The sequence below is a fragment of the Rhinolophus ferrumequinum genome, chromosome 15 (genome assembly GCF_004115265.2).
Source record: "Rhinolophus ferrumequinum isolate MPI-CBG mRhiFer1 chromosome 15, mRhiFer1_v1.p, whole genome shotgun sequence".
Taxonomy (NCBI): Eukaryota; Metazoa; Chordata; class Mammalia; order Chiroptera; family Rhinolophidae; genus Rhinolophus; species Rhinolophus ferrumequinum.
In genome coordinates, this window is record NC_046298.1 from 40,382,347 (window position 1) to 40,399,763 (window position 17,417).

Genomic DNA, 17,417 nt, shown 5'->3' on the forward strand with positions numbered 1-17,417 from the left:
CAGAAACATATAGTTCCTCGTAGAGCTGTCTGAAGACTAGATCAGTTCACAGAATTAATGCACTTAGAACAGAACCTGCACCCACTAAACACTAAACAAACGTGCTCATGTTCTGGTACCACTTCTCTCTCACTGTCCTGTCTCTGTTTCCCCTCACGTTTTGGTTGGTTTCCTCAGGTGTATTTCCCAGATCATTCGGTGGATCTTTCAGCAATCACACTGCACTCTTTTGGTTTACATTTTTAGTTTCTGGGAACTCTTACTTGTCCTGACCGCATCTTTTCATGGGAGCTCATTCAGCATCTTCCTGAATCCAAAAAAGTCTAAGGATGTTGATGTGTCTTTCTAAACTTGAAGTGAGTTTCCCCCCAGTCGCTGGTCCATTTGCTCCAGACCCTGCCTGCATGCCACGTTCTCACAGTGTGTGCACCCTGGCCACCTGGCTTTTCTCCATTGCCCCCTTTTCTTTTGTTACAGATTGTTCTCAAATGTCTTATGATTCCTGGTTGTAAAGTCCGTGTTACTAAGAACGCGGTTGATCATCAAGGGCGTTGGTAAAGGTCTGCACTGAGCTTGTCTGTCTACACCGGAGCTTTCTTTACCTCTTGAATAGGACACAAAAAACAAAACTTTTCTTTTGTTTTCACGTGTCCTACTGAACATAGTCATGAGAACATGGAGAGCAAGCATTTTTAAAAAACCCACCATGTGTCTTCACCCGGCTTAAGGAAGAAGATAACAGTTCCCCACAGGCCTATGTGCTCCCACCCAACCCACTCCCAGCCCCCACCCCCACCCCGACCCCGCCCCTAACCCCCCCCACTCCCCCACCCCCAGCAACAGTATGCAAAACAGCCTCCTAGGCTATCTGCACTAGTTTTCAACCACACGCTGTATCCTTGAGCCATATATTTTATTTTGAGTGTTTTAGAAGTTCACAAAAATGAAATTACACTGAATTTTCTTCTCCTTGCTTTGTTCAGTCAAAATTAGGTTCCCAAAACCCACTCGCGTGGACTTGCACGGCTGGCTGTGGCTTTGGCATTTCCGTTGCTGGATCGTCTCCCACTGTGTTAACTGACCACATTTTATTTCTCTCAAATCGGTTATTGGTGAACATTTCGGATGGCTTTTGATCTTGTTTTTGTGCTGCAGAAACTCTGCCACTATGCACATTCCTGTTTCTACATGTCTGTTGTTACACACACACACACACACACACACACACACGCATTCCTGGGCTGTGACATCATCAGCTTTCTGCTGGGTGGTCTTTCCCTTGTCGCTTTGTAGGAGGCCTTTGTATATTCTGGATACGATTCTTTGTCATCTGTATGTGCTGCACAATGCTTTCCCAGTTAGTGGCTTGTCTTTTTACTGTCTTCATAGTGTCCTTTCATAAATAGATGTTAATTTTAATACAGTAGAATTTATCTCTTTTGCCTTTACATTAGCGCTTTTCCTACCTAATGTAAAATACTTTCCCAAGGGCGTATGTGTGTGTGACCAATTTTTCCAGAATCATTTTTGAAAAGTGTTTCCTTTCCTCTACTTATCTGTAATGCCGCCTCTGTTATAAAGTTTCTGTGTGTGTGGGAGTAGTTCTCGATTTTGTACAGTTCCCCAGTGTCCCGTTTTTTCAAAGATTTTAATTAAAATATAGCTAACGTACAATATTATATTAGCTTTAGGTATACACCATAGTTATTCAACATGTGTATACCGAAAGAAGTAATCACCATGATAAGTCCAGCAACCATCTTACACCATGACGTGCTATAAAATATTGAGTGTATTCCCTCTGCTGTATATTACATCCCAGTGACTTATTTGTGTTATACCTGGAAATTTGAACCTTACTCCCCTTCACCTTTGCCCCCTTTTAAAAAATTTTCAGTTACAGACATTCATTATTATCTTATATTAATTTCAGGTGGACAGCATAGTGATTAGACATTTATAATTTAAAGAGTGATCCCCTGATTAGTCTAGTACCCACCTGGCACTACACATAGTTATTACCACATCATTGACTATATTGCCTATGCTTTACTTTACATCCCCGCGACTATTTTGTAACTACTAAATTGTATTTCTTAACCCCTTTAATTTTTTCACCTGCCCCCAACTCCCTCTCATCTATCACCCCAATAAAACCTAGTCCCCATCGAACACCATACCTAGTTATGACAATATTACTGACTCTATTCCTTATGCTGTACCCTCCATCCCCATGACACTGTGTAACAATCAATTTGTACCACTGAATCCCTTCCCCCTTTTCACCCGGACTCCCAATGCCCCTCCCATCTGGCAGGGCAGTTGCCACCTTGTGACTCTTCTTCAGGGCCCTTTGTTACACTATTTAATTTGAGAATTGGCTTGTCAAGTTAAAAGAAAAATCTAGGATTTGATCAGGGAGTCATAAATTCTATTGATAATTTGGGAAGAATGGATATTTTCATCATCTGTTTTGTTACTTATCATCTGTTAGTTATTGGTGAATGTGTTTAAGTCAAGTTTCATGTTTTCTATATAAAAGCCTTGCACCCAAAGGTCTTTGTTTATTCCTAGATTGCTATTACAAATATTATCTTTAAAAGTACATTTGCTATTATGAAGCAATGTCATGGAGTCTCCTTATGATAGTCTATCAGATTAACGAAGCGCCCTTTATTTCTGGTTTACTGAGTGTTTAACATAAATTGAGGCTGAATTTTAGGTGGAGTTTTTTTTTTTTTAAATTGTCTTTTGAAAGATGTATATGATTTTCCTCCTTTACACCATTAATAGTGTAAATGACACTGATTTTCTACTGTGAAACTCACTGTATTCCTGGCATTAACCCATATTTCATGCACAGTATCTTTTTCATTCATTGCTGGAGTGTGGTTACATATACATATATCATGTAGGATGTTTGTATATGCTGATGTTAGCCTGTTATTTTCCTTCCTGTGCTTGTTCTGGTTTAGGGGGCTCAAGATGATACTAGCCTCACAAGAGCTGGGGAAGTGTTCTCTTTTCTATTTTGGTAAGAGTATGTGTAACATTAGAATGAATTGTTCCTTGATTGTTTGGAAAACTGTCTGTCAAATTGTCAGATTATCTAGATTTTGTGTAACGTTTATTGGAAGGATCAAAAATACTCAGTTTCTGTATTGGTTAAGAGGCCCCCTCATGCCTTTCTTCCTTCTTGCCTCAGTTCTGGTTTCATTTTATCTTTCTAGGTATTCATTCTTTTTATCTAATTTTTCAAATATTTGCAATAGAGATGCTCGTAATATCCCTCTACTTTCTGCTGTCTGTCATTGTTTCCTTTTTTTACTCCTAATATTGCTTATTGTGCCTGTTCTCATTTTTTTTTTAATAATTGTGCCAGAAGTTTGCTTTTCAAAGCATCTCTAGACTTTGTTGCTTCTAGTACATATTCACCAGCCACATTTCAATGACAAGGAAGGCTGGGCTTCCTTCAGACTCCCCTGTGTACCTTTTCATCTGTTGACACTGAAGGGAGGGGCTGGCCAGGCAGCCTAGAGGTGCCTCATGAAGGTGTAAAGTGGGGAAAGAGGATTCTCCTTTTTCCTGAGGGTAAAGAGATCTCCCAGTGATGGAGATGAGAAGCTTGGGATAATTCAGCAGTGCAGCGAGCAGGGCAGGTTGCATTACTTTTTTAGTTCTGATTAAACCGTTTCTGTGGCTGTTGAAGATGGGGAAGCTGAAGTTGGTTTGTTTGATTCCTGGGCACTGAAGTTCAGGGACGAATACGCAACTTCATCGATCTGAAAGGCAGGAGCAGCAGTCAGTTAGATCAGTGTCAGAGGTCAGGCCCTCACCTGTCTGCTGTGATTCAGCAGCACCTGCTCTCACCGCTTTGAAACTCCTGGCTTTGGAGATGGGCTTTTATTACCCATGAGCTCTGCTTGCTGACATCCTTTGACTGATCGTTAGAAGAGACAGATTATGGTATTCATACAAGGGAATACGATGATACAGCAATGAGAAAAAACAACTACAAATGCATACAACAATATGGATAAATCTCACAAAACTATTTTGAATGAAAGAAACCAGACACATATAAGGATATGCTGTGATTTTCAATGTGAGAGCACAAACAGGCACAACTAACCCCGTGCGTTAGAATTCAGGATAGCGGTTACTCTTTGGAGGGAAGTCACTGGAGGGTTTTTGGGGAGGGATGACATGTTTTGTTTCTTGATTTCCGTGCTGCTTACATGGGTATGTTCAACTCATGAAAACTTATACATTGTTGTCATATGCTTATGACTGAAGTCCTTTGCAGTATGTATGTGTGCTCCACTGAAAGGCTAAGATGAGTGAAATTTGGTAAAATTATTATAAAGTAAATGAAGAAAGACCTCAGACCGATTGGAATGGACATTATCCTTTGACAGTAAGAGCAAGGTCAGATCGAAGGTAGAGAAGGGAGAATGACTCAGTGCCTCCTGGTGTTGGGCATTGGGCTGGTGCTTTGCGTTTGGTATCTCATTTAATTCATTCAACATCTCTTTGAAGTGGGCAGCGTGCCCAAATTACAGATGACAAAGCTGAGGATCAAAGAGGTTAAGTTACTTGCCCAAGGTCACACAGCTACTAAGAGTCATAGCCAGCATTCAAACACTGGTTGGCGATAACTCCAGAGTCCAAGCTCTTGCATGAGGTAGACCAAGCGAGTAACTAACCAATATGTCTTTGTTTATTGCTGCATTGAGGAACTCTGACCCAAACTGGCTCTCGCATTTGTGTCTTCAAGAGTAATCCATTCTACACAGAGATAGCTCCATGAGCACGTGAGCCAGTGAAACTAGCTGTGCTTACCTTGTTAGGTGAGATGTCAGAATGACCCGGACCTGGGGAAGTGAAAGAAGAGTTATCAATCCATGAAAATGCAAAGCTGACTTACAGCCTTAGAGGGTGGTGGTCCTAAGCTGTCCACATTTCTAGCTGAAGCAGATGGCAGGTGGTAGGAAGATGGGGTAGAGAGGTAGCCCGTGATTACTTAAGAAATTGGCTTTCCTCAGAGTCTGGGGTCCAGACGCAGGGTGTTAGTACCAGAGGGGGAGCAGGAGGAGGCCTCAGTCCACTTCTGAAGACTTTTCTCAGTTCAAAGGCCTTGATTTTTGCCCAGATGTGTTCCTCAGCAACAGGCCGCAGTGGCAAAGAGGGGCATTGAGGCCCACAGCACCCAGAGCGCCACAAGATAGGGAGTGCTTCACCAAAGGACAGTGCCCACATCCGTAAGAGGCAGGAGGGAAGGAGTAAGGGTGAGGAGTGGCTCCTGGAAACATGTCCATCTTACTTAGGCCTGCCTGGCCTAGGCCGAGTGAGTCTCTCCCGGGGCTGTGTCTCAGCGGGATCTTTCGTGGTTAGAAGGATGTGAGGACTTACGCCAACGTGAGGTTGGGAAATGGAGATGCCCTCTACAAATTCAGAAGGTAGGGAGTATTTGGGAATCCAGGATTCCCTGCTAGGGCAGGGCATGTGGTGGAACACACCAACGCTCACTGGGTGATGGCTTTACTTACTGTGACTGGAGGCTGAGGGTTTGTGGTCTGTGAGATCGCGCTGGTCGCTTACCCTAAATGAATATCACACACTGTGACCGCTAGTCCCAAGCATAGCGTCTTTGCTCCTTGACTTAGGAAGGACTTAGGAAGGATACTGTCAGCAGATAATTGCTTGGGGCTCCTCAGTGTTCAGTCACACCAGGGTTGGTACTGCCTTTGCTCATTGGGCCTCCTCTTCAATGTACCCACCATCCCTTCTAGTGTGCACTCCTTTCCTCTTGCCTGAGGTTCACATTTAGGTCCCTTCTTTTCCAACTGCTTCTGAGCCTCTGTGTACTCTGACACCTCTCCCTTTTGTAGGTAGATGCTGCTTCTCCCCATTTGCCCCCCCCCATACACACACACTTTATTTATTGCTCAAGAGGCCTTTGGTTTCTGCTTTTTCTTAAGTTCTCTTCCTGTCCTATCCCGTCCCCCTCACCCCCGTCCTCCTATGGTTGACAGAGCACACAACTCGCTTTCTCCTGCTCCTCCTTTCATCCTCATTTCTTTTCCTTCTTGGACCATGAATTCCCTGCCTGGGGACTAAGGAATATAACTCGATCCGCCCCCGGTAAACCAGATGGGGATGGGAATAACCAGCCCAAGAGAAAATGGAGCACAGGAAGTTTGAAACCCAGGAAAGGAGAGACCACAGGAATTAGTGCCGAGAAGCAGGGGTGTTGGAAGGAGGAGGAGCAGATGCAGGCCCAGAGACAGAGGGGCGTCTCCTTCCCTCTCCCAAGCATGGCGGTTAGCCTTGGAGAAAGCAGGACAAGAGAAAGGCCACCATACCCTCCACTCTTTATCATACACAGAAAGTACACGAGGGCTGCTATCAGAGCTATCCCGGCCAGGACTCCAATCACGATGCCAGCAATAGCCCCATCCGAGAGGCCAGAACGTCCTTTTCCAGGAATAGAGGATTCATCTGTCGAGGATAGAAAAGAGAAGAATGAATGAAGGTGACATGATTTCACAGTGCGGCTGCCCTGGGAAAAAACTGTCAACAGGAAGTAGTCTCTACCTGTTCCTCTAAGGAATACATTTTCTGTGGGAAGGTTGCTGTGAGATCACTAGCTGACTATATCCTTGTAATACTTTTTGCCACTGTATTTCTAGGTTGATGGTCAGACTTGCCTCAATTCCATCCTGGTCTTTCTGCGCTCAGATATTTTTGAAGCTTTGGAAATGTGAGAAAGGCTGATTGCTACTTTTGTATTACTTCCCACTTTTCATGCTTGCAGCCATGAATATGTGCCTGTCACGTCTATTGTCAGGGAGACTTCATTGACGGAAGGTGGTGCGTTCTGAATTCACTGTCTCCTTTGCATGGAGACCACGCTACCTAAGGCTCCCAGCAGGGATATGAAATAAGCCCAGTTCTGTGAGAAATGCTTTTCCTCTGATGGTGAAGTTACCTCAAGTATCCGCCCCCCTACCCCCCGCCCACCATCACCCCTGTGGATACTCTCTTAGAACTGCACTGCAACCTGAAACGTCCTCCTCTTTCTCCTTCACAGGAATCAGACCTGCACTGTGCTCTGAGGAATCTCCCAGGCTTCTCCCACTCCCATCCCACTGGCCTTCACAGGCATGTTTCCCAATAAATATCTTGTATGTCTAATCCCATCTTGGCTGCATCTCAGGGGATGGAAAGTAACGAACAGGCTTGGAACTTTGCACTCAACTCCTATTTGCTTTCCCATATTGGTCAGTAACCACGTCCCAATGATTTATGTGTGTAATGCACCCCTTATACATTTGCATTTGTTTTTTTCTTTTTTTATTTCCACTGCCCCACCAATCAAGGTTGATAACTAATATTAATGTTAATATTACTGTTATGGAATACTTAGTATGTGCCAGTCTCTGTGCTAAACACTGTCAGACATTATTTCCACTTTACTGATGAAAAAACTGAGGTTCAGAGTGGTGAAAATTTTACCCAAAGTCATATGGCTAGTCAGAGGTGGATCTGAGATTTGACTCGAGGACTACCTGACTTCATAGAGGCCGATGATAATAGAAGTGATAACAGCAGCTAACAGTCATGGAACATTTCCTCTGTGTGTGCATTTTGCTAAGCCTTTAATTGATTATTGCATGAAATATGTAAAACAATACCAGGAACAGGAATGCTTATTGTAATTTTCAGTTCAGGAATATGAGGCTCAGAGAAGTTAAGAATCTTGTGCAAGAAATTTTGTCATTGTGAATGCTTACATTAAAAAGAAGACCTCAAACCAACAACTTAACTTTACAACGTAAGGGACTAGAACAAAAGAACAAATTCAACCCAAAGCTAGCAGAAGGAAGAAAATAATAAAGATTAGAATAGAAATAAATAAAATAGAGAATAGAAAAACAGTAGAGAAAAATCAATGAAACCGAAAGTTGATTCTTCAAAAAAGAATAACAAAATTGACAACCCTTCAACTAGATTGACTAAGAAAAAAATGTAGAAGTTTCAAATGAATAAAATCAGAAATGAAAGTAAGGAAATTGCTATCAATTTTACACAAATAATAAGAATTTTAAGAGTACCATGAATAATTGTATGCTGACAAATCGGATAACTTAGATGAAATTAACAAATTCCTAGAAACACAAAACTTCCCAAGATGGAATCACAAAGAAGTAGAAAATACAAATAACCCTATAACTAGTAAGGAAAATGAATCAATGAAAGCAATTCAATAAAATTCAACATGATAAAAATTTCATGATAAAAACACTCAACCAGAATAGATCTCAACACAACAAAGACCACATATGAAAAGCCAACAGCTAATATCATTCTCAATGGTGAAAGTCTGAAAGTTTTCCCTCTAAGTTCAGGAACAAGACAAGAATGCCTGCTTTTGCCAGTTCTATTCAAAATAGTATTAGAAATGCTTGCCAGAGCAATTAGGCAAGAAAAGGAAATAAAAGGCATCCAAATTGGAAAGAAGTGAAATGATCTTTGTTTATGGATGACATGACCACATGTAGAAAACACTAAAGATATCACACACAAATACAACACACACACACACAAACTATTGGAATAAACAAATTCAACAAATTCAACAGGTTACAGGATGCTAAATCAACATGCAAAAGTCTGTCGTATTTCTACAACACTAACAATGAACAATCTGAAAAGGAAATTAATTAAAAATTCCATTTATAACAGCATCAAACAAATAAAATACAGTGGTACCTCGGTTTTCGAATGTAATCCATTCCGGACGACCGTTCGAGTTCTGACGTTCAAAACCGATGCACCGTTTCCTCATAGAAAGTAATGCAAAATGGATTAATCCGTTCCAGACCTTTAAAATCAACCCCTAAAAGTGCAAACTTAGCAGGAATTTTACTAGCTAATGATACCATAGATCCATAAAATTTATGGCATTTGTAAACCGAAATGTTGATCAACAGGGACATTCGAAAACCGAGGTACCACTGTAGTTAGGAATTAAACAAGGTGAAAGATCATATACTGAAAAATTACAAAACATTGGTAAAAGAAATCAACGACTAGCCAGATTGGCCAGATTGAGGACATGCTTGCCCGTGTTAACTCCTCCACGGGCCTCTGTTCTACCATCAGAGGCATCAGAGCAGAGTCAGTCACCAGGTGACCTGCAGCAGAGCAGAGAGCAGGAGTCTGTCCTGCTCACCTGTCCTTATATGTAGTTTTATCCTTTTGTTTGGGGGGAAGGAGGTGAGCTTGATCCAAAGCCCTGTATGTTCATTATAGCACATGCAGTAGGTAACAGAAAATAAAGAAGTGACTGGACGAATGTGTTAGTGACAGAAGAAGCAACTTGCCCTTGAGCACGTTTGTTTTTTCCCCTCTGTGAAGCTCCCTCGACCACATGGGGCTTTCTGGGGCTGAGAGAACCCCCTTCTACACTGTGAGGCTGGACCCACACTCTACCATGAGAAATCAGAAGAGCGAGGAGAAGAGAGAGTCTACAGAGATGTAATGGGAGGGCTCAGGGCAAGAATTTGTGATTTGCTTGTAGCCATGGCTGCAGGATGGCAAAGAACCTCTAGGCTCTTTTCTGAAAATCAGAGACTTCCACCCCAGAGCTTAGCGCTGGTGGTCCAGGGAGTAACTTACCAGAAACTGTGATAGTTCTGACTGCGGTCCCATTGAGGCGAGTGACAGAGTTATGGACAACGCAGGTATAGGATCCACTATCATTCGGAGTGATGTTGGGGATAGTGACCTCCTGTGTGGATTGCTTGGGCCTCCCATTGATAAGCCAAGAATACTGTGCGGGCGGGTTAGAGGCTGCGTGGCAGGAGAGATTGAGGTTTGCCCCGGAACGGTAATGGGTGTCTGAGGGGGAAATGGTGGGGGCCTCCGGGCCATCTGGAGCAAACAGAACAGAGCCACATGTGATGTAATCAGAGGAAAAGGGACACTCCTTGTCTGTATAAAGGCCATACTGTCCTTTTCAGCTGGATAAACCTAGTTTTCAAAAAGTCCCAACCATAACTCCCTGCGTTCACTGAGCCTGAGTCTGAGACATTAACCAGTTTCCCCCATGAGAGGTTATTGACCCCGAGCTTCTCGAGACAGGAGCAGCCCGTCCCCTCCTAGTCTCAGCTCAAAGCTGGGCCTGCCCGGATTGCCTGGCGAGGGAGTGATGGCTAGTATGGGTGTCCAGGGGTGAGGGTCCGTGTACTCAGACCTGAGAGGGACGGATGTAGCCTGGCCTCTCGCAGTGTGGATTAGGGTGGGCAGCCTGGGCCAGGTAGGAACAGAAGTTACTCACAGAGAACATTCAGGTAGAATGGGTCACTGAGGCTGGCACTCACTGGGTTCCGGATGTCACACTCATAGGGTCCTGTGTCATTCCTTGTGACATTGAGTAATGTGAGGGTCCTATTGTCCTTGGACAGCTCCAGCCTGGTACTGTTCTGGACGCTCTGACTGTTGATCAACCACAGGTAGGTGGCGTCCTGAATCTCAGGTTCACACGTGAACACTACAGGGCCCTTGTGCTCCACGGGGTCCGAGGTGTTGCTTGTAACGTTGGGTTCGGGTAACTCCGCTGTGCAGATAACAGAGAGAACATTGCCCTGTGTGGCACCTTTGACTCCTCCAAAGGCATCTTCAATCAGAGTCGGCACCTGTCAGCTCTCAGCCAACCTGAGTCCTTCAAAGAATAAGGCAGGTCTGTGTATCACAAGACAAATGCATGAGGCTCTGAGTGTTCAGAGAACATAAGGCCGCCAGCTCTACGTCTGGGAGAAAACACAGACTTTCTCAAGTGTCAATTAAGTATCAGGGTTTTATCACGCAAAGACATAGGACTGAGAGTCAGAGACCACCTGGCGCCTGTCCTGGTTCTTCACTGACCAGCTGATTGCCTGAACAACCCTGAGGTGCTCACCTGGAATGTGCAGGTGCTGAGCCCCTTCGAGCTACACAGACCTGCACTGCTGGTCGAGATGTGTTTTCACGGAAGCCCCACTTTCCAAGCTTGTCGTAGAGGTGAGCAATGATGGGCCGTCCCATAGTCCTTAAAGCCCGGCAAGCCCGGGCAGTAAGTATGGCCTGGAACTGGGTGTGTGAGCAGGAATAATACACGGGGAGACCAGAAGCACGTCGGCAGTCAGTTCAGTACTTAGGCTACAGGGCCACGAGGTGGGTGTTCAGCGGTGACTGACAAGAAACAGTGACCCCACAAAGGACAGAGCAGAGTGCAGGAATAATTTAGAAAAGAGTGAGGGGACGGCGGGAGCTGGCTGGCTGTGGCAGGGCCATGCTCTCTGCCCTTGGTCTTAGATGTCTCTTCTCCCACTGCTGAGGGCAGTGAGGACCATGTCGATTGTTCCTGAAACCCTGCTAGACAATAGCAAATACAGAAGGGGTGACTTGTGGAAAGTGGGGGAGCATGAACTTGTTGAAAAATCTAACCCTTGTGGACCATTTGTAGACAGTTATGAGATAGAAATTTGAGTAGAAGTTAAATTGTGAAAGAATATGCAAAAATCATTATCAATGCACCTAAGATAAAACAAGTTTCTAGAGGAATGTCTGTCTAGCACTGAAGTTCGTAGACCAGGTTCTGCCGTCCAACCAGGTCACATTGTGATGAAAGGAAGATGCTACAGTGGATGTGAAATCAGTGGCTCCCTGGGGAGAGAGAGAATGTGCGTCCTGTTAAGAGACAGAAGTTATCAGAAGGGAAGTCTAGGTTTCTCTGTTGTATAAAAGGAGGAATGAGCCCAAATTAGTAGAAACAATATGTGTTATGTTAGCAAATTTAGGAAGAAGGTCCCTGTCACCAATTTCTATGGACGATCGGGGAAATGGGAGGAGCCCCCACACGGGCACGTGGCATGCGTTCTTCCCTTTCTCTCTAACTCAGGAAACAGCTAGATATTGAGCAAATTCATCCAAATTGGACAGCATCTAAGAGAAGGGACAGTGGCCTGTGGATCTCACTGTCTGTGAGGTGTCAGCACGAGGACACACGTGTGTGAAATAGGCAGAACGCCATCAGATGGCACAGGGTCACCAGCCCCACCTTGGGAAGGTCTCGGGAACCACTGGGAGGAACGGGAGCCTCACACCAGGACGAGGATGAGTCACGAGTCGGGTGAAGTGAGCCCAAGAGCTTTTGGGGACAGACCTGTGCTTCTGTCTTTGACTCCCTGGTTGAGTCACGTGGACACCATATCAAGGGGTCACAGTCTCTGTCCTGTGGCCTGTTCCTCTTGTTGGCATCAGGGAGGGAAGGAGCCCTGGACGGGGACACAGCGGAAGCTCGTGCTCCTGGTGACCAGGGAAACTGGCTCATGATGGAGCCAGGGGCTGCTGCTCTGACTGATTTCTGTGTCCTTTCCTATTGCCCAGGAGGGTGGGCCTGGCCACAGGTGTTAGTGGGAGAATCCTGGGAGGTTCAGGGTGGAGGAAGCAGAGCAGAGCAGGGCAGCGTGGCTAGAATGAAGGAGGAGGCAGGCGAGGGACAGGGAAGGAGCAGAGAGCCAGAACTGTCCATGGTGATGAGCAGTGGGGATTACAGGTGACTTCAGAGTCCCCAGGGACCAAGAGCCCATGGCTGGTCCAGAGAAAGGAAACCCTCCCGCGGCAAGCAGCCCCGTTGTCACCATGAGACTTGGCTCCTGGGGGGGCTTTGGGGGCAGGTGGTCAGAGGGATGCAACATGGGTCCCAGGCTCTGGAGCGACAGGGAACAGGTGTGGCCAAAACCTCCTAGGACTCTGCATCCAGCTTCCAGAATCTGTAGAGATTATGAATCACACTCATTCACGCATAATTCCTTCCTCCTGCATCAAAAGCAATTGAGTCTTTGTTACATGTTGGTCCCTGAGCTTTGTTACATGTTGGTCCAGGTGTGGAGTGGGGAGTGAGAAGCAAAGTCCTTTCTTTTATACTCCAGTGGGAGTGACACCAACACATGAGGAAACAACTGCTTTCAAGGCCAGTGCAGGGAGGGGGGGCTCGGCCACCTGAGGGGGAGGCCTGGGCGTCCCAGCACTGACTGTGGTGGTTACTGCAGGTGATTTGGTTCTAGAGTAAAACCAGGTTAATTTTCCATTTGCTTTCACTCCCCAGACCAGAATCTCTCCCTCTGAACTGGGGACGCCTAAGAAGAAAGGACCTGAACCAACAGCTGGTTTCAGGGTCTATATGTGCATAACAGGCCCCGGGGGGAGGAGAGGACAGGGCTGTGCCTGCAGACAGATGTTGGCATGACTCTGATTGGCCAGTCATGGTCTGTGTCCCCCTGTCACTCAGTGTCCCCTAAATGAAACAGGATAAATGGTAAATGGCTTGCCATGTTGCCTGTGAATCTTAACTCTTTCACGATTACCTGACCTAAAGCTTGGAATAGAAGTGCTGCCCAAGGTAACGGCATCAGTTATTGTTTAATCCACGAGAGAGGGCTCCCTGGTTCTATCCTTGGTGGACGAGGAGCTGCCAGGAGCATCTCCTCTCCGCTGTCCCTCCCTGGGGACGCTGACCTTGCGCTGGGGTCTCCTAAGTCCCCCAGGGCGTCGGCTAATGGCCGACGACCTTGTCTGTCTCTGCTCTCCACACAGGCTCAGGTGAAGGCCAGGCCCCGCCCCTGCCCAGATGTGGCTCCTGAGGCTGAGCCCTGGCTGGTGACCAGCTCCGGAGCCTCGGGGCTCAGGCACCTGGGAAATCGTTGCTCCCGGTCAGCCCTGCCCAGGAGGCCAAACCCAATGTGGGACATGATCCCCAGCGTCCCTGGCGTCAGCAGCCCTGGGACAGGGCACAGGGGAGGGGCTGCCTGGGCTGAGCTTCTCCAGGAGGACCCCAGGGGGCCACTCAGGCCAGGCCCTGACAAGCTCTGCAGAGTCTTTCTCGGGGTCGTGGTCACAGGAGGGGCCCAGGGGCTGCACTGAGACTGGTCTCCCTCTGCTGAGTTGCTCCCATCAGACTGGTCCTTCTTTCTGGGGTGAATGTCTGCAGGGGCTGGAATCCGGGAAGGGAACTCTGATCGTGTGAAGTTTGTCTCACTGTGTGTGTCCTGCACTAAATACTGAAGCCCCAACGTGGGAGGTAATGCAGGGGGTGGGGGCAGAGTCCAGGCTGTCAGTCTGCGTGTGTGAAGTAGAATTCACCCCACCCGACACCCAGAGGTTAGGGAGGAGTTACTCACGGTATACACGGAGCTGTCCAGTTACTTCTTCGTTGTGAAAATTTGTCTTTATGGCTTGTAGAGTGTAGTATCCTGTGTCCTCCAGGGTGACCTTCTGGAACAGCAGGGATCCATTGGGGTATATTGTCTCTCGTCCGCTGTATGCTGGCCCAGGGTTATTTACTCCAGTGTCTATCTTATAGGATGCAATTTGACGTTTGCTGTCCACTCTTCCCCCTTTGAACCAGGCATAGCCTGCAAGATCCTCAGGCAGATTGTGAGCAAGGAAAAGCACATCCTCCCATTCAGCAGCATTGGACGGCATGAATTCAAGAGCGAGTTGGGCAGTGGTGAGCGGGCTCCAGAAGGTTAAGAGTGAGACTAGGAGGAAAGGGAGAAATTAATCAACATTTGGATTTATGTATTGGGATGGAAGATGAGGCCCTGGATCCTGAGCAGGTCTCTTCATCTCTCAGCCCTGTGGTGTGTGTGTGTGTGTGTGTGTGTGTGTCCCATGGTCACGGTCAGCAGCGTGGCCACCGTTACTCCAGCACCTCTGAACCTCTTATTTCCTCTGTTTCCAATACTCTTCCCCAGGTGTCTGCCCGGCTCAGCCCCTCACTGCCCTCAGACCCCTGCTGACACTCAGGGGCGTCCTAGGGAGACGCTTGCCCTGACCAGCTGCTCTAATGTCCTTCCATCTTCACTTTCTGACCTTTCCCTGCTCTGTTCCCTTCATGGCATTGTGGGTACCTGACATCACATCTAGATCTTTCCTGTCTGTCTCCTCCCCATGGAATGTGAGCTCCATGCAGGCAGGGGCTTGTCTGGTCTTGTTGTACCTCAGTGCCTGGAACAGGCTGCAAATACCCCTGGGTGAATGAACGGGTGTTCCCAGGGCCCTCCTCCTCCTGCTGTGTATTTGCCCACTTCTGAGGTTGGTGGTGAGGACAATATTTATATCCCCTGGTGAAGCTTTTTCTGGTGTCACCCTGACAGAAATTGTTATTATTATCATGTTTTTAGAAATTACTGCTCAGAGATTAATTACTTGTAACGCTGTCTTTGAGGTTTTCCTGCCCCTCACCACTTCCAGATCCTGAGATTTTCCTGTTACCGAGCCCCCTCCCCCACCCTACTGTGCTCCAGTGTTCTCCCCTGAAGTTCAAACAGAAGCGCTCTCTCCCTTCTGAGAGCCCTGTCCTACCCAGGATACCCCAGTCCTTCTCTGTCTCCCATCCTCCTGTCTTCCCCTACAGAATCGTCCCTTCTCACCGGCCAAGAGGAGACCCTGCCAGGGGACGCGCCCTCTGCGGGCAGGGGCTGAGGGGGGCTCCATGGTGTCTGCTGCCTGCTCGATCCCAATGTCTGCGAGAAGAACTTGGGCTCCAGAAACACGCACAGGCACCGCTGTTTAGACGCCTTACATCTGATGTCCCTCTTCCAGGTGCGCTGAGCCTCCTTGGGGGCAGGAGTGCTTCCCCAGTCACGTGGGCTGGGGGGCGGAGTCTCTGCCCAGGACCCTCCCTAGTCCTCCTCTCATTTCTACCTCCCTTGTCCCCTCCTCCTCCTGTCTACATTTCTGTTGCCTGGGAACTGCTGAGGCCTCTGCGCGCGCACACACGCACACACACGCGCGCACACATGCACACACGCACGCACGCGCACACAGGCGCACACAAACACCCTGTTTGGACACGCACAAGCCTGAGGTGTCCGTGTCTGGGGCATTCCCCACAGCCCCACTGGCAGGTACTCAGTACCTTCCCGCAGAGCCCTCTCTCATCCCTCTGGCTTTTCCCTTCAGAGCAGGAGCTTCCGTGGCTACATCAGGAACTCTTGTCACAGGGATGTCACACCCATTTTGCATCGGAATCACCTAAGGAACTCCGTAAAGATTCTATGCCCAGGTGACACCTAAGAAATGCTATTTCAGCAGCTACCCAGCTAATGTGGATTCCTGGCCAGGCTGTGACCCTGTGATGTGGGCGTGGGGCCACCCCTCCCCCTGACCTGTGCAGAGGGAAGGTCTGCAGATTCTGTTCAAATGCAGATTCTGACTCACGTGTGCTGTGGACCAGAGACTCTGCATCTCTCCAGCTTTCCGGGGATACTGATTGTGCTGGCCTGAGGTGCAGCACAATGGCACGGCTGATGGGGACCCGTGTCTCCTTAGAGGCCGGCTCACCCACCCCAGTGTTGGTCTCTGCTCTGTCCTGGTCTTATGTCTGTCAGCACCGCACAGAGCCCCAGGGGCCCCCAAGCCCTGGGGGATTATTTCCATTTGTGGCACAGAAACCCAGCTGGGCACTGGGGTTTCCCTGTGTTCTCAAATGCTCTGGGAAGCTTGGATTTCCTCCCAGCAGGAAGGTCACAGAGGTGACTCCGGGGGTGAGAAGGGGCCAAGCTGGGTGAGGGCTATAGAGGGGACCCAATATCTATCTACATGGGGCTCTAGCCTGGCCACAGCTTCCACAGACAGACTCTCAGGACCTGGGTGTCCCAGAGGGAATAGTAATTCCTGGCGGTGTGAAGTGCGAATCTCTGTGTGTACTGGGAGCAGAGGCCCATGATGGTTGGACAGTTGGGTCTGTGGGCCACAGGTCACCAGGGGCGAGTCTCAGCCAGACTCTGGCCCCCTCGGGTCTGACTGGCTGAGCTGTACCCCGGAGGCTTGTCCATGTGCTTCCTGACTGTTCTGGGTGGGCCCTCCGTCCTCTGCTCAGCTGAATTTCCTATGGTCACCCTGCCTTTCCCCATGAGTGGTGCCAAGCAGGGAGTGGGGAGCTGCATGGGGATCCCCACAGGACCAGGCTCTCAGAGGCCCATGAGCAGAATGGTCAGGATTGGGGACACTCATCCAGACTCATGTGACTACTGTGCTGTCACCTTGGATCTGGGGTCAGGACCGTGTGTCAGGATGGAAGGACAGGTGGTGCCGGGAGAGCCCATATTGGGAAATGAAGTTGCTCACAACTCACAGGGTGGGTGTGGTCAGTGTCCTAGTTGCTGACAGATCCCATCCCTCACACCTGGCACACCTGTCCTCCCGACTTCAGGGAGTCAAGGATGCAGGTCACCGGGGAACCCTCGAGGGCACCAGTGCCTGTGTGTCTTCACACACGGTGCTCTTCCAGTGTCCAGTGGGCCAGGTGTATGTCTCTGCTTGATCAATTTCCTGTCACTACAGCACTCCTTGAGCATTTCTCC

The 17,417-nt window shown here is 47.8% G+C and overlaps 1 protein-coding gene across 1 annotated transcript; it reads right to left on the bottom strand.

Annotated features, from left to right (window-relative positions):
• Positions 1-3,638: 3,638 nt before the first annotated feature.
• LOC117035515 (carcinoembryonic antigen-related cell adhesion molecule 6-like) lies at positions 3,639-15,585 on the bottom strand. The gene is made up of 8 exons (XM_033129421.1): positions 15,483-15,585; positions 14,229-14,588; positions 10,346-10,624; positions 9,685-9,939; positions 6,366-6,501; positions 5,550-5,602; positions 4,843-4,874; positions 3,639-3,782 (listed from the first exon to the last, which is right to left on the bottom strand). The coding sequence occupies exons 1-8, from the start codon at positions 15,544-15,546 to the stop codon at positions 3,684-3,686; spliced, it is 1,278 nt and encodes a 425-aa protein (XP_032985312.1). The 5' UTR covers positions 15,547-15,585; the 3' UTR covers positions 3,639-3,683.
• Positions 15,586-17,417: the final 1,832 nt, after the last annotated feature.

Bases quoted from the DNA above. Each gene is read 5' to 3' on its own strand.
- LOC117035515 (XM_033129421.1), bottom strand. From the start codon at position 15,546: ATGGAGCCCCCCTCAGCCCCTGCCCGCAGAGGGCGCGTCCCCTGGCAG. The intron at 6,502-9,684 runs GTAAGTTACTCC...TATCCTCGACAG, and splicing joins CAGAACTATCACAGTTTCTG to ATGAATCCTCTATTCCTGGA. The intron at 3,783-4,842 runs GTAAGCACAGCT...CCTGCCTTTCAG, and splicing joins CTGACATCTCACCTAACAAG to ATCGATGAAGTTGCGTATTC.